Source organism: Pelobates fuscus, chromosome 1, assembly GCF_036172605.1.
Source record: "Pelobates fuscus isolate aPelFus1 chromosome 1, aPelFus1.pri, whole genome shotgun sequence".
Lineage (NCBI taxonomy): Eukaryota > Metazoa > Chordata > Amphibia > Anura > Pelobatidae > Pelobates > Pelobates fuscus.
In genome coordinates this window covers 79,457,861-79,473,227 of record NC_086317.1, presented here as the reverse complement: position 1 = coordinate 79,473,227, position 15,367 = coordinate 79,457,861, and the positions used below count along the sequence as shown (strand labels likewise).

Below are 15,367 nucleotides of genomic sequence, written 5' to 3'. Positions count from 1 at the left end.
TAAGCATAAAGGCTAATTGCATTTTATTCCGATCCTACACATGGAAAACTTTACGGCTGCCATAAGCTCATTTCTGATATTCCATCCGGCACATTGTCAATATAACACACATATACCAAATAAAATAAAGCCTTTATTAGTTACTTACTAGTTTGCTACATGTCAGAGTTAATTTACCCCCTGCCCCCCCAAAAAATATATATTTTATTCAAAATGTTGCAGATCAGCTGTCAATTCCCTACACTCACTGTTTATTAAATAAACTTTATTGTTGCTGACTCTACAAGTACACAGTACATTTTGCACATTTGATTAACATAGCTCACTGACGAGATAGCTCAGAGGGCTAATGCATCGTCGGTAGTCTGTTTAACACTGGTGACAGGTTCAAATCCCAGCAGAGTTGACTTAAACCCTTCATCCTTCTGTGGTAGCTAAAATGAGTTGGGTAATAGTGAGAACCCCTGGATATTGGACTAAGGTAACATCCCCAGGACATACTTGAAAACCAGAGTAATCTGAATGTACCTTTCCTGGTTCAATAAATACGTTATTATTATTATTTAACTGAAGAATATTAAATATGATAATTTAACTATGGATACATTATATTCCTAGAAATCTCTAATGGAGAGCAGTCACTTCCCAGGAGTTTCTCGACATCACCTTGCCTTTTTCAAGGTCTGTTGCACATTGTACAGGCACCTTGAAAAAGACACGGTGGCAATGAAAGCAGTCGCTGAAAATTTGTATTGCGATTGCTGCAATATTGTCAACTGATTTCCATTTAAACTAAATTGTGAATGTAAGAAGCTTAGGGAACTTTTTACAACTTTTTTTGTGGTGGAGTTCCTTTGGATTTCTATCAAACCTGATTAATGGAGGATTTGCCCATCAGGTGTCTCAGAGTGGTAAAGGAGAGATAGTATGTATTTGGTACAGTTGTGATAATATTTGCTAGTTTGTATTATACACATTATCTGGAAAGTGATGCATGAATTATAAAGTGTACAACAGTAAGCTGATATAAGCAGCACATGACATTTGCCTGTTTCAGGAGTCAGACACCAAGCAATGTGCAAATAAAACACTTCAAAATAAAGAAATTAGTGTAGTGTTCACCCCTGAGTAAATACTTGCATTAATATAAAAATGCCTGTGAGTCAGCCAGATTTAGTACATTCAAATTTTACCAACACACTCTTCTAGCGGTTTCAAGCATATCCATTATGTCAATTAGTCAACCGTGCACAAAATGCAATGATTTTACCAAGACATTTCTAAAGCAGACATCATTCACGTGGTGCTACCTCTAATGTGATGCTAGAACAAACGGCATGTCTTCTACCTTTAATGTAGCCTGATCACTAAAATAATTAAAATGCCGTGTTGGGGGTGGGGCCTGACCGCCATGATTGCAAGTCGCATGGAAGAACAGCTCCCATAATTTGCAAACATTTTGGTCCACAAAAGCGGTCTATTCCTACACCTGGCACCAGAGGGGTGAAATCTAATCTTTGTAACCAAGGCCTACTTCAGCAGTGAGAGGGGTGGACGGCCGCCGCCCTGCTATTCTGCATACCTGAAACAAGCCGGACCCTTTATTCCGCTAGCCGCAGGCTCTGCCTTGCCTCCTTTGGGCCCGTGGGGGTCATCCCGGTCCACATTAGAGCCCTACTACCAGATTACCAGCTACCTGCATTGGAGGACTCGCTTACCACACAAGATGGCGGCGGAGCCTATTCCTCATTCCACGGAGAAGGTGGACTCTCTCAGGGCTCTTGGCACCCCATGTGGGCATGGATGGGCAACACTGTCTGTGTCACACATGGCTCACGGGATGCTAACAATCGACACCGAGGCAGACCGTCTGAAGCACTTATTTCTCCCTCTCTACTCACCACCTCCTGGCTTTGCTGTGTCAGCTTCCACAACGTTGGGGAATTCATGTCAAGCGACACACCGCTCTTGGTCCTCAAGGCTGTGGTGGCTGTCTTCCAACAGACCCACGTCTGAAAAATGGTGGCTCTACACGGCCGGCGGTGGGGACTGGGGGACCTCTGCCTAGGTACTGGGGTGACTCTCCATGCAGCCAATCCAGTGGCTACTAGTGCTCATAGCTGGTTGTATGTTTCTGAGGGCTCCGGGGTCTTGATCTGATATGGTATGCTTAATCTAATATTAACATATCTTCCATCCCTTTACTTCTAATGCCATACTGTGTTACTTGTTCGAATATGACCTTATTACCTTAAAAAAAAAAAAAAAAAAGTGCAGCATTTATGACATAGATTACCTATTTTTATATTGTTAACTATGTTCAAGCTAATGTGTCTCAACCATCCTGTATTTTTATCCACTACAAAAATAAAGAATTATTAAGAAAAAAATGTTGTGTTGACAATTTAGCAGTTTTGCCTGATGTTTTTAGCAATAAAATACATGCCATGGAACCCTTTACATTAGTTCAGGGATACAGAACCACTGAGATGCCATCTGTGGAATCTCAGTTGAATGTCCAAAGTTACTAATTACTGTGCTAAAGAATATGCAACCCATTTGATGCCCTAATTTATCACTTGTTCGAGATCTCTAAAGAGCAAAAATAAATACATTTTAAAATTTCCAGGTACATTTCTTTAAATACCTAGGGAATTGCGGTTTCTCTGGCCAAATGGAAGTCTACAGAACAAAAGTCAGCTCATTTGTGTTTTCTTGTTATTGCTGCAATAAACCTGGTAACTATCATTAAGGCACTGGAGTAAATTTTTTGTTGTTGCCGTTTATGGTTTTATGGTTTGTGAACCTCTTATCCATGTACCAACACCAATACAAGCAATATATTTTTTTTTGGTTTGGATTACAAGGGTTATAAAACAATTAGCAAAAATGTATGAAAGTTACAGTTAAAAAGTAAGCAGCCAAAAAAGGTGGGGAAAGATGGGTGCATATTGCTAAGTTGATATATGTGCATTCAAAAATATATTGCAAAAACCTCTCAATATGTCTTTTGGCTTATTCGGTTACCTTTTGTTTTAGAAGAAGCATTTTAGTGGTATGGCAGACACCAACATTACTGAGAATATATATAGGATTTTGTGACCTATTGACATGCAATAATAAGACTGGGTTAGTTATGCAACCAGACATACATTTTATTTGCAATCACATTTATTGCAGTCAAACAAATACGGGTCACCAAAGCAACCCAGAAATGGACCTGGCATGAGATATGCCCTGTCAGGAGACCTAAAAAGGTCCGACTGTCATACTGCAAACACTCCAAGCACCATAAGCGCTACATCTCACTGAAGTGTTGACGATGTCAGGAGTGCCATAGGACCCCCTCTTGTAAGGTGTTGAGCTGTCTGAGCGTTTTATTGTCTACCTGGGTCCACAATGTTCTAATAAGTTTAATAAATGGAAGATGAGCCATAGGCATACCTAATGCCATCACCTACCATGAGATGGGAAGTGGCTAGATGTAGCCAGATCAAGCCAAAAACCGCCACTCACATAAGAAAAAGTAGTAACAATACTGGGCTGGGATATTTAATCTTTTGATTAAATTGAAATTCCAGTGTGATCTTCACATGTTCTTTTCATAAAGATACTATTCTTTCAAAAAACTCTAAACTGACATTGCCTCTTTAAAGCCACAGATAATGGGGTTCCAGAAAACACAAAGCATTATTTTTATTATTATTACTTGCCAGTTGTTATTATGGCTCTAGTGACATTTCCTGTGAATCTCGTGGAAGATAATGCAGAACAGTTTCTCTTCCATTACATGCGCGATAGCTTGTAAATAAAAATCTCTCTTACATTAAACTTATGTGATCTTAATAAAGGTCAATGCCGTTTTTTCTATGGCTGCCGGGTTAAACAGTAGATATACATTTTATTTTATATTTATATTCCCCGAGGTTACGGGATTCGCAAAAGATATCTTTTAGAGCACTGAAGATAATGAGAAAATTCAAGTGTGCATTACACCATGACCGGAAATTTTTCCAGAGCTTAAGGGTAAGACTTACAAATCGTAGATGAGATGACACGAAAGCCAAGCAAGAGTCTACGGTTTTATATTATGTAGCAATAAAGGCAAGTCAATGGTATATATACACTCATTAAATTACATAATACATGCAACCGGATTCTTTATATAACAAATGTTGTAAACTGTTTAGATCTTCTTGAGATTATACATATATATTTCTCGACAATATAAAAAATGATATGTACAGTATGTATGTCTACATACATATATAAGCATATAGTTGTAATTTATACATGTTAATATTGCCAATCATACAATGCTACAACTCAAGCAGACTGGATGAAGAGGATGCATTAACAATTTACATTTCACCCATTTAAAGGAGTATTGTACAGACCATAACCGCTATAGCTAATTGTAGTGGTTGTGGTGAAAGGCTATGAGTGAGATCACTCCAAATAAAAATAAATAAAAAAAAGGTGTGCCGTGACTTGACACAGAATGTGCGTTCTTATATATTTTACTTAATATGATAAGGAAGACAGAAGTTTGAGGGTTTGAATGTCAGGGAATACGCTGATTGTTTGTCAAAGCACTTGAAACATATTTTGACAAAAATCAAGTACCCATAGCCATTACCTCTCACAAAACAAAACATACACAAACTGCAGGTATATTACGTTATTTTTAATGCCACACACTATGAAAGGGTTGAGAAATACCATCGCTAGCTGTGAGCTGCAATTATTGTTTACACAACAAACATTTTAGGCCATACATGAAGGCATACATGGGAATGGTTTGTTGAGGATTCTGTATCGGAATTTGAAAGTAGCTAAGCTGTACAATGATAATCACATTATGTTCGTGAGCATGATGCTTGCAAAATTACCTCTCACTCATTTTATCTGACAGGGCATGAAATATCTGACAGTTGCCTAGCAACTCTGCAAAGTATTACAATGTGTTGGGGAACCACCACTTAATAGCAATAACCCAGGCATTTTTAGTAATTGAAATGTGGAGGGAAAGAAAACTGTTAAGGATGTTGTCTGCAGGTATAGTGCATCGTCAGAGGAATGTGCTGACAGGATTCAGTCACTTCCGATTTGTACGGGCCAGGTATTGCACTTCGAGAATGCCTGGCATTAGGTTAAACATTTAAATTAACAATTTGCAGATATTGCAGAATCTGCTAAATATTATTTAACTAGAAATCAGAAGAAGCTGGCAGATTACCTTAAATTAAAGCACAACAAATGAGAGAATAATGCCTATCAGTAAGGGGTACCTGTAGTCTGAAGATACATTAGGTTGGTGTATGGTTGTTCCCACTGTAGGCAAAATACAATTTGACCATTTTTGACCACTACTTCACTTTTTATTTTTTAAATTAATTTCCTTATTTCAGGCATTTTTTTCTTTTTATTAAAAAAACAAAAACAAAAACAAACAAAAAAACACCCCCAGCAGCTATGCACATGCAAAAAGCAAGAAGATTAAAGTAAGCAAAGGTGTTGCTGAAAATGGGAATCTAAAATATTTTCTTCTTTATATTCAAAACAATCATTGAAATGAAAGAAGCTACCAAGTGCTATTCTTGTGTCCTTTAGAATTCAGATAAAGCTCAAAAACTATTTGAATGACATAATCGTCTTTCACAGATACTATGTAGCTTTTCATTTTCGGATGGAACGTCCCCTTTAAACCAAAAGTAATCACCTCGCACCGACATCCAAATAAAGAACACACACTCATTCGAGACTAAAAGTAATGTTTTTTCTTATTAGGAAAGAACTAAACTTTCACATTCCTTTGAGGAATTATCAGAATATGAAAAATTTTAACAGAGAGCTTTTCCTTGGATTACTGGCTGTGCTGAGAGAATTCACAGACAGCGGTTTACATCACAGAAAATGAAACACGAAAGAAAGGGGGGGAGGGGGAAGGGGGAGAAAAAGTTTTGCTTTCTTACTTTGCTGACGTCTCTTCGTCATATTTTGTTTTCAGGTCAAATAATGCTGCCTGAGACTTGTCCAATGCTAGATTGAAGGAAACACAATAAAAGGATTAGTTAAAATGAACTATTCAGATAAGTGTGATTCAGAAACTAACGTTGGTATTGGAAGGAAAAGTGAGGTGATGCTAAAAAGCATCTTGAGATCCCAATTGATTAGACAAAGTACACTGGTTTTTTATGCCTCTGTTTTTGAATAGTTTTATATTTTAACAGCAAAATAAAGCAAATGTACATTTAGTTGTTCACATGCATGGTATGGATTATATGGGCAGGAGATGCTATAAACATTCATACAATGCAGGGAATTAACCCCTTAAGGACCAAACCTCTGGAATAAAAGGGAATCATGACATGTCGCACATGTCATGTGTCCTTAAGGGGTTAAACCAACAGGAGATGATATACATATTTATATAACAGGTTAGCAAAAAACACAAAGGAACACTAAGAACAACCATAGCTTAAAGGATCACTCCAACCAAATGTTGATGGTCAGAGCAACCCTTGTGATGCTGGTCCCCCAACTCTGCAACTTGCCAATTAAAAAACAAAACAACTTCCATTCCAGCGTACTCCCCTTTGAAGGGAGCATATATTAGGGAAGGCCAGCTGAGTAGAGGACATGGGTGCTTATTTCAGAAACCCAATACACAGAATTAACACAAAGGCAGACGTGAATGTAGATTTATCAAGTGATGGTAATTAGCAATAACTACATGTGGCCCCTCCTTTTAAAAAAACATGTAATATTTCATATATATATATATATATTTTTTTTTTTATTTTTTTTTTATTTCAATTAGTATGATGATACCCTTCACTGGAAAGAAAGCACATCTGTTTCTTTGTGAGTGAATCCCATGTTCTAATTTGTGGCTAGGAGGCCAAGACTGGCCTGTAACAGAGCACTATACTCATTCCAATTGGAATCCCAGGGAACATGAGGATTACAGAGACTTCTTGGTTGTGCATGATGACATAATTATTCTCCGCCAGATTCCCTAGTCCCAGCACAGGGAGACGAAAGACTGCCATCACACATGATAACCAGCGTTAATACCAAGTACACACCTTTTTGCAAAACTTGAACTTTGTGTTCAGACTCCTCAAACTTGGAAGACATAGACATGTGTGTCTCTTGCAATTTTCTGAAAGAGAGAAGAACCAATTACCAACTTATTGGTGTACCACTACATAGATGGAACAAAGGTGTGAATAAAATAATGTCCAGGGTCTTATTCACTAAACATTAAATTTGATTTTGCAAATGTGGCTAGTTTCATTCGGCTCACATACTCCTGTATTCCTTCTGCTAAAATTCCTCTGTGTTTGACTGTTTTCACCAACAACAGAATGCTAACCCAACTGAGCTGAATGGATCTCATTGCTGCAGTGGTATTATTACAAATTAGTGCAACCAAATTTCAGCCACATTGTAGTAGAATTTCCCTGATACTGATACAAACAAAAAATGACGCTTAGGATTGCATTATGGTGGTATATGATTAGGGAAGCATAATGATATACTCACTAAAGTGAGAATTGAAAGTGAATTTCCAATATAAGGTCAAACTAGCTGAATTGGAAAAATTATCCAAGTCAGGTATGCCTTCAGTTTGGCTACTCTGGTCTAACATTTGATATTCACTTGATTTCTCACTTTAATCAATGGAGTATATTCAAAGCATGGGCTTACCAGTGGGGTACCTCAGGGATCTGTTATTGGACCCATTCTCTTCCATATTTATATTAGTGATATTGCAGAAGGACTTGATGGTAAGGTATGTCTTTTTGCTGATGATACTAAGATATGTAACAGGGTTGATGTTCCAGGAGGGATAAGCCAAATGGCAAATGATTTAGGTAAACTAGAAAAATGGTCAGGGTTTGCTAACTGACATTTAATGTGGATAAGTGCAAGATAATGTATCTTGGACGTAAAAACCCAAGGGCAGAGTACAGAATATTTAAAAGAGCCCTAACCTCAACATCTGATGAAAGGGATTTAGGGGTAATTATTTCTGATGACTTAAAAGTAGGCAGACAATAATAGAGCAGCAGGAAATGCTAGCAGAATGCTTGGTTGTATAGGGAGAGGTATTAGCAGTAGAAAGAGGGAAGTGCTCATGCCATTGTACAGAACACTGGTGAGACCTCACTTGGAGTATTGTACGCAGTACTGGAGACCGTATCTCCAGAAGGATATTGATACCTTAGAGAGAGTTCAGAGAAGGGCTACTAAACTGGTTCATGGATTGCAGGATAAAACTTACCAGGAAAGGTCAAAGGATCTTAACATGTATAGCTTGGAGGAAAGACGAGACAGGGGGAATATGAGGACAGTCTTAAATTAGAGGGGCAAAGGTTTGAAAATAATATCAGGAAGTATTACTTTACTGAGATGGTAGTGGATGCATGGAATAGCCTTCCAGCAGAAGTGGTAGAGGTTAACACAGTGAAGGAGTTTAAACATGCGTGGGATAGGCATAAGGCTATCCTAACTATAAGATAAGGCCAGGGACTAATGAAAGTATTTAGAAAATTGGGCAGACTAGATGGGCCAAATGGTTCCTATCTGCCGTCACATTCTATGTTTTTATGTAGTGCATAACCCAGTTAGCGTTTTAGGTGCAATACCCCTGACTTCTTTCATAGGAATTGGAATAACCAAATTAAATCAATCCCACTGCATTTCACTGGTTTGCGATTCAGTTGTTGGTGAAACAAACAGATTTGCCCCTTGTGAATAACTGAAAGGGTTGAAACAGTTGAATTGTAACAGCCCAACAGCGTTTGGCTGGCATTCAGCATTTAGTGAATAGACCCCATAGTCGGACAACAAAAGGGGATTGTTGTAACAGATATCAATTAATGGCTCTTTTCATCTACAATTCTTCATTAATCACATAGAAAACCAGGAAGTATCACTGCATGCTGTGTAACCCACTCCTTAAACATAATGATACATTATAACATAAGTAATAAAGAACAGCTAATCCATACAGCGTAAGAGACTGAAGTCACCTAAGTAAATGTGCACGCTGATTTATTAATACTTTGATAATACCTTTTAAAGTTAACTGTAAAAAATATGCATTTAAGAGGATGAAAATACTTTTCTACACAATGCAATAACAAGTGGAAAATTGTATTGCCGTCTGTAAAAAGAAAAATGGATATTTGTAGTGCCCTAGTCACAATGTGATTGCACGCTGCTTAATACTATATGTAAATATCCACAAAACAAACAGGTAAAAGAGAGTAATAAATGTAAACCCATTACCCCAAATTATCCCCACAGGTATAACCTGGATGCCCCATAGACACAACAGGTAAAAAAAAAAACAACAACTAACAAAAAAAAAAAAAACATATGAAATGTTTTACACTATGTTTAACGCTCTCATATTTTATCTTGATTTCTTACAAATGTTACAAAAAAATGTAATGTTTGCTAATCAAAAATAAATAAATAGAAAGCACATTGTTCCAGTACTGCAGGTACATTGCTCATTACTGCAGGTAAAGCTACAACTGTTAATCTTGGTCCTCAGAGGCGCCACACATTCTGTATCACACATGACCTCATCTAATTCTAGTTGTTCAATGGTAGAGCATCACACAACTCTATCCTAGCTACTCTATCAATGAGATCTGTTATTGATTAATAAGGTGTTGGGGTAGGACTTCATATCCACACATCCTGTCTAATACAGTGGAATGGTGCATGAAAATCAGTAGAGAGGAATGATATGTTGACCATAGGTTGAAGGAACATTCCTTGCAACTCCAAACGTATGGCAGTATGGCCTGTATAAAAGCTCACGTGTATGTTTAGTAAAAAAAAAAAAAGTCTACATTTAAAAAAAATCCTCCTAAAATGACCGTACAGGACAGATCATCACCGTTGGGCAGCTGGGAGCCTAAAGATCATACATGCATGTAGCAGGCAGTTTGAAGAAAATAAAAATAAAAATACTAGAATTCTATGATTTACAGAAAAGGGGTTGAAAACGGTTCTTTCACTAGGGGTTCTCTGCCTTTGGATTTCTCCAAGGATAGTAAAATTATCTGTGATCACTTGGTAGGTACATGGTTATAACCGCAGAGCACCACCTTTAATTAAGGGGCAATGGAATGCAGTATTATGTGTATACCACCACTATTCGAGGAAGCTCTTCTGTTCCTAAAAGTCCTGAAACAATATGATTTAATTGTGACTTTAATAAATGCATTAACCTTCTTTGTCACATTGGTGTTTCCCCCCCTCCACCCCTCTTAATCCTTCCTATATTGTGGCAGAATTCATTCTCCGAGGCTACTACTTACCTCTCCTTTTCAGCAAAGTCATTTTGTAACTTTTGTTCTCTCTCTAGAGCCAGATTTTCTGCTTGATTCTTCAGGGTCTGTTCATATTCCCGGATTTTCTCTTTAAGTGCTTTTATTGTAACCTCTGTAGAAAAACAATTGGGAGAAAATGTGTTTACATAGCTTCATGTGGTTATATAATACAAGGCTTTCTTTACCCTGTAGGATCAGTGTGTTTTAAACTCCAGCTCTTCAACTCTGACACAAAATCAATAGATATGAGTCCCTTTGGAGACCTTTTACTCCCTAAATGTTAAATTGAACTTTAAACGTTTCAGTTGAAAAGGATCAATGGATTTTGCTGGGAAACAGAGCCAGGGTTTCTGCAACATGCCTGAAAAGAAAAATCAATTGCAAAACATAATATCACCTTATTGAACAGTTTCAAATTATCTCTCTGTTGAGCTGGGATTAATAAAGTCTCAGTGTTGGCTAAAGAATGAATTTACATGGCGGGCAGTTCATTTGCTTTGTTGTGTACATTAGAGCATTAATTTTCCATAGCTTGGACGTGCGTGATAAACGCTCCACATGCCTCTCTGCGTCTGCTTCCAACATTTGCATATTTCTCGGCTTCAATTCTGATAAAGAAATATTATATCAGAACATGGACCTGCATACCCATTCTTTATTGCCTCAACGTTATATATGGCTTTAAATATGTATTGCTTTTTATTAATGCAGAGTACTAAGGGAGGTTTTATATACCGTATATGTCCTAACAAGGCATAATAAGTATCATAAGATTAATTAAAAGGCAAATTACACAATTTTGGTGAAAATAGCCTAGCTGTACCTATAGCAGAGTTATTAAATGTGGTTTTCAATGTGCTTATATCATATTTGTATATAACAGGTCACTCACTATTATTTGCATTTATACAAATTCCACAGTGCTTTACGATTATACAGTGGGGATCTATAACAGCCACTAATTGGCAGACAAAATAAAAGTTGACAAACACAAAAGGGGAGAAGAGGGCTCTGTTTAATCTATGTAAGGAATTTTAGAAACTCTAGGTCTTGAAAATCTAAATAACCCAATTCAAAGTTAAAGTGTTATTCCAAGCACCATGACACCACTTCAGTGATTTGAAGTGGTCATGGTGCCTGAAGTCTGTACGTGTAGCGTTTTGCATTGAAATGCTAGACATATAGAGTTTAACCCCCCTGCAGCCGGAGGTTTAACTCCACCTCGGGCAGTGTCAGTGGGGTATCATCAGCCAACCCGCGACTAGAATTCAGGACTAACTAATGCCAATTTTGTGAAAATGTTGTTCTAAAAAATTTCAAGCATGGGCTGAGGGTAGTCGGTGAATGTGAAAGGCTACGGCTTCTGAGGCTCTACAGAAGCTGAAGGCGAATCAATGGACCACCAGGGAGCATCGTAGCCCAGGTAAGAAAGTAAACCGGGCCAGGGTACTGGCATCATAAATACTCCAGAGAACCGTCATGGTTATGATGTTTGAAGTAATCGTTTTAATTTCCTGGTTTCCTTTTCTAGTGACACAACGTGCTTGCAAAATTTGTATCAGAAAAAAAAAAAAAAAGCATCAAAGTTCTAAACAGATCAAAAGCAACTTAGAAATCGAAAGATCTTCATCACAACAGTGAGGAAAAGACCTTGACCTAAAATATTGCAAAAAAAAAAAAAAGTCAAAACTTAATGGTAAATAGTTCAAAGGCACAAAACACAGTATATTCTAGATTGCATCCTATAACAGAATGAAGTTATATATTTACCTGGAACTGCACATTCTAATTGATTTGCAAAGAGTAACCTTTCAGATTAGCATAATGCACCGTGTTGGTTTAGGCTATAATGGGAAACAGACCATAACCAGGGCAGAGACTTTTCAAGTTTTGGCTGATTCAGGTTAACAGTAATCAAGCTCTACAGCGGTTTTCAAGCCAGAAGCATTCAGCTTAAAGAAAAATGCATATGCCATTTAAATTGTTTTTGAGTAGCACTCAAATTAGTCTGTTTTTCCACAGTATTTTAATTAGTTAAGGTCCTCCGCTCCAAGGTGGCCTGATCTGGTATTGGTCACAAAGACTTGTACAGGATAATCACTACAAGCTGTAATGGGCTGTCCTTCCAAGCTCAATTTCAAACAAACAAAGGTTTAACTAATTCTCCATGGACACTGCGCTAGAAATAAATTCGGGACATGCGGTCACAAAATGAAATATCAGATGAACATACATACGCTGTTTTTTTTTTTTCTTTTACTGTTATGGATGATAGTGCCATTTGGTGGCGGGGGGTGGGGGAGAGAAATTTGTAGATGGTAAACCAAAGAGCAACAGCAATGGATTCTACTATGGAAATCATTGAATTAGAGACCAATATTTTTTATCTAACCAAGTAGAGTAGTTTAGCTGTAATGACCACTTGAATATCTAACAGTTTTTTCACTGTGGAGCCATCTTGTAAATGCTATAATATATCCAAAACAGGATGGCATGCACAAGAAGAAAGGACCTAAACACAATGCAACGATGTCCAGAAAAGTTAATTTCTAGGAGCAGAAATATCTACCGCTGGTTCTTAAATTCCTAAAAAGTGCCAGGTTATTTTGGAACTTCACCACAATTCACTACCCTTTAAATCAAATAAAAACCACCACTGATGGATGGTAGACTGACACAATGAATAGAGTGAGGAGAAAAACTAAATTGAGCAATGTCTGCAAATCTTGATCGAACCTGGATCTCTAGCATATTGTTCTTGTAAACACAATCAGTTGTACCAATAAGCGAAGTGGTAAATTTGCTTAGAGTGTCCCAGAGATGCCAGTTTTGGCACCTCATTACAGTGTTGCAGGACTGGGCATTTTTTCTCTGTGATGTCTCCCTTTATTTTAATTAGTCTTGCTCTTTCTACATGACCAGTTGCACCCTTGTTTACAAAGGACCTTCCTGTTCCTTTATCGCCCTAACTTTAACGCTGTGGTTCCTGCGTGCCATGGACGGGCCACTACTCTGACACTCTCTTTATCATGTCATCCATTCATTCAATTATCATTTATACATAGTGTTTGGTTCAGTATAGAGTACATATTCGGTACAACAAACTAATACATAGAGAGGATATGGACCCCAAGGAACTCTATGGTCACCCAGGCAACTTAATCTCAATGAAGTGGTCTGGGTTCCATATCCCTATCTGTTTAACCCTGCAACTGAAAACACTGCTGTTTTGCAGGAATGGCAATGTTTTCGTTGTGTGGTTAACAGGCCCCTAGTCAGGAAGACAGACACTAGAGGAGTTTCCACACTCATTCAGAACATTTTGCCACTCATGCACACTAGGCTCCCTATGGGGAAGCTTTGGATTGACCAAGATTATCAAGACTAATAATCTGAGCCAGGGATGTGGAGCAGCAGCCCCGGAATGTTAGATAAGTAAAACTTCCTTTTTCAACCGTTACAGAGGGGTGGGGATGAACACCAATAGGTAGGGGAGCACTACAGCATTAGGAATACATGTTGGTATTCGTAAGGCTATAGTGTTCCTTTAATACATACATTTAAAGGAACACTTCATACACCATATCCATTACTTGATATAGTGCCAAGAGTGCCCTGGTGCCCCTTTTATAACCAGTCAAAGAGCAAACTCTTCAGGTGCTCAAATTAGAAACGTACTTACCCAGTTTAATTATTCTAATAGCCATTTCCCTTAACATTAGTGTGAGGTCCTCCTGTATTCGCATAAACACTGCACTTTAAAGTCAGATTCTACCTTTTAATGAAACATTGGAGGACTGAGATTGGTTAGTTACAGTGACAATGTTTCCTTGCTTCCAAGTTGATGGTGATTACTTAAGCTTCTGCGTAAACAAGAATTTAATCACTTCAAGCTTTGTGTACAATAAACATTTTGATGAGATGACTCCAGCTATTGGATTTATCAGTTAATCTTCCAGATGTTGGCAGTCGTTCAAATACTTTTTTGCGTCTTTTACTTTTATTGGGCTTTAGAGTAACAGATTCCGACTGACAGGTATATAAGGCACAGACAGAGCAATGCACACTCCAGAATGCTCACATTTGGTATTTGCATTGACGCGCCTCTCGTCAAAAAGAAAAGAAATAAAGAAACAGAATAATTGCATATATTTTATAAATTATAGACCCTTGATATAAGCAGGTCCATGTATATTTTCTTCATAGGATCAGAAATAAATGCCGCATATTAATTGTAACTGACTCCTTAGCGGATGATTGCACTCACCAGTCCTCTGTAAAATATGGTCACCATCATTTTAAGTGGCCACAGAACACTCTGTTAGGACGTTGGTTAGAGACACAGTTGGAAGAGCTATGTTTTAGAGAACTCTTGGTTACTTGACATCATAACCTAAACATCTCTTTCTATGTAATTAATCATTTAGGACAAAACCAAAGTATTCGATTTTCAAAAATTCATAAATGTATTCACTGCCCTTTAAAATCGCTTTGTTAAAGGAACACAACAGGGAAGATAACCACTTCATCAAAATGAAGTTTTTATGGTGTCAGGAGAACCCTGGAACTGGCTTACCTTCGGGAATTAAACAGTCCACAAAAGGCTCCTCCTTCAGGGCTGATCTCTTTGCATCCACCAACGTAGGACTGTCGCGAGCAGGGGCTCTGCTGATTGGCTTAGAACAGTCAGCTGAATTGTAAATGGGGACCCATTGACTGGCTTAGAGCATTAGCTGACCTCTCTAAGGCAATCAGCAGTTCTCCCGCCTGCAGCAGACTTAGACTTCTGTTTTGAAGCTTTTTGCAAGCGGATGTTGAGAGGGCAGAGCGAATCTTTTTAGTTAAACTTTTGGATTAACCCCTAAAAGTAAGCCAGCACCATGGACCTCCTGGCACCATAACAACTTAATTACTTCATTTTGATAAAGTTGTTATGGTGCCTGTAGGGTCCCTTTAAGTATTTGATTGAAGTGGGACATCAATGCAGGATGTAGTGCAAAAATATT

The 15,367-nt window shown here is 37.9% G+C and overlaps 1 protein-coding gene across 2 annotated transcripts in view; it reads right to left on the bottom strand.

Moving 5' to 3' along the window:
- Positions 1-15,367, bottom strand: part of CUX1 (cut like homeobox 1) — a 337,454-nt gene that overhangs the window by 182,493 nt on the left and 139,594 nt on the right. For both annotated transcript variants that reach the window (XM_063449907.1, XM_063449906.1), the window contains exons 6-8: positions 10,350-10,473; positions 7,092-7,168; positions 5,976-6,042 (exon numbers count right to left, since the gene is read on the bottom strand). In XM_063449907.1, coding sequence (XP_063305977.1) covers positions 5,976-6,042; positions 7,092-7,168; positions 10,350-10,473 — 268 coding nt within the window. The remainder of the gene's footprint in view (positions 1-5,975; positions 6,043-7,091; positions 7,169-10,349; positions 10,474-15,367) is intronic.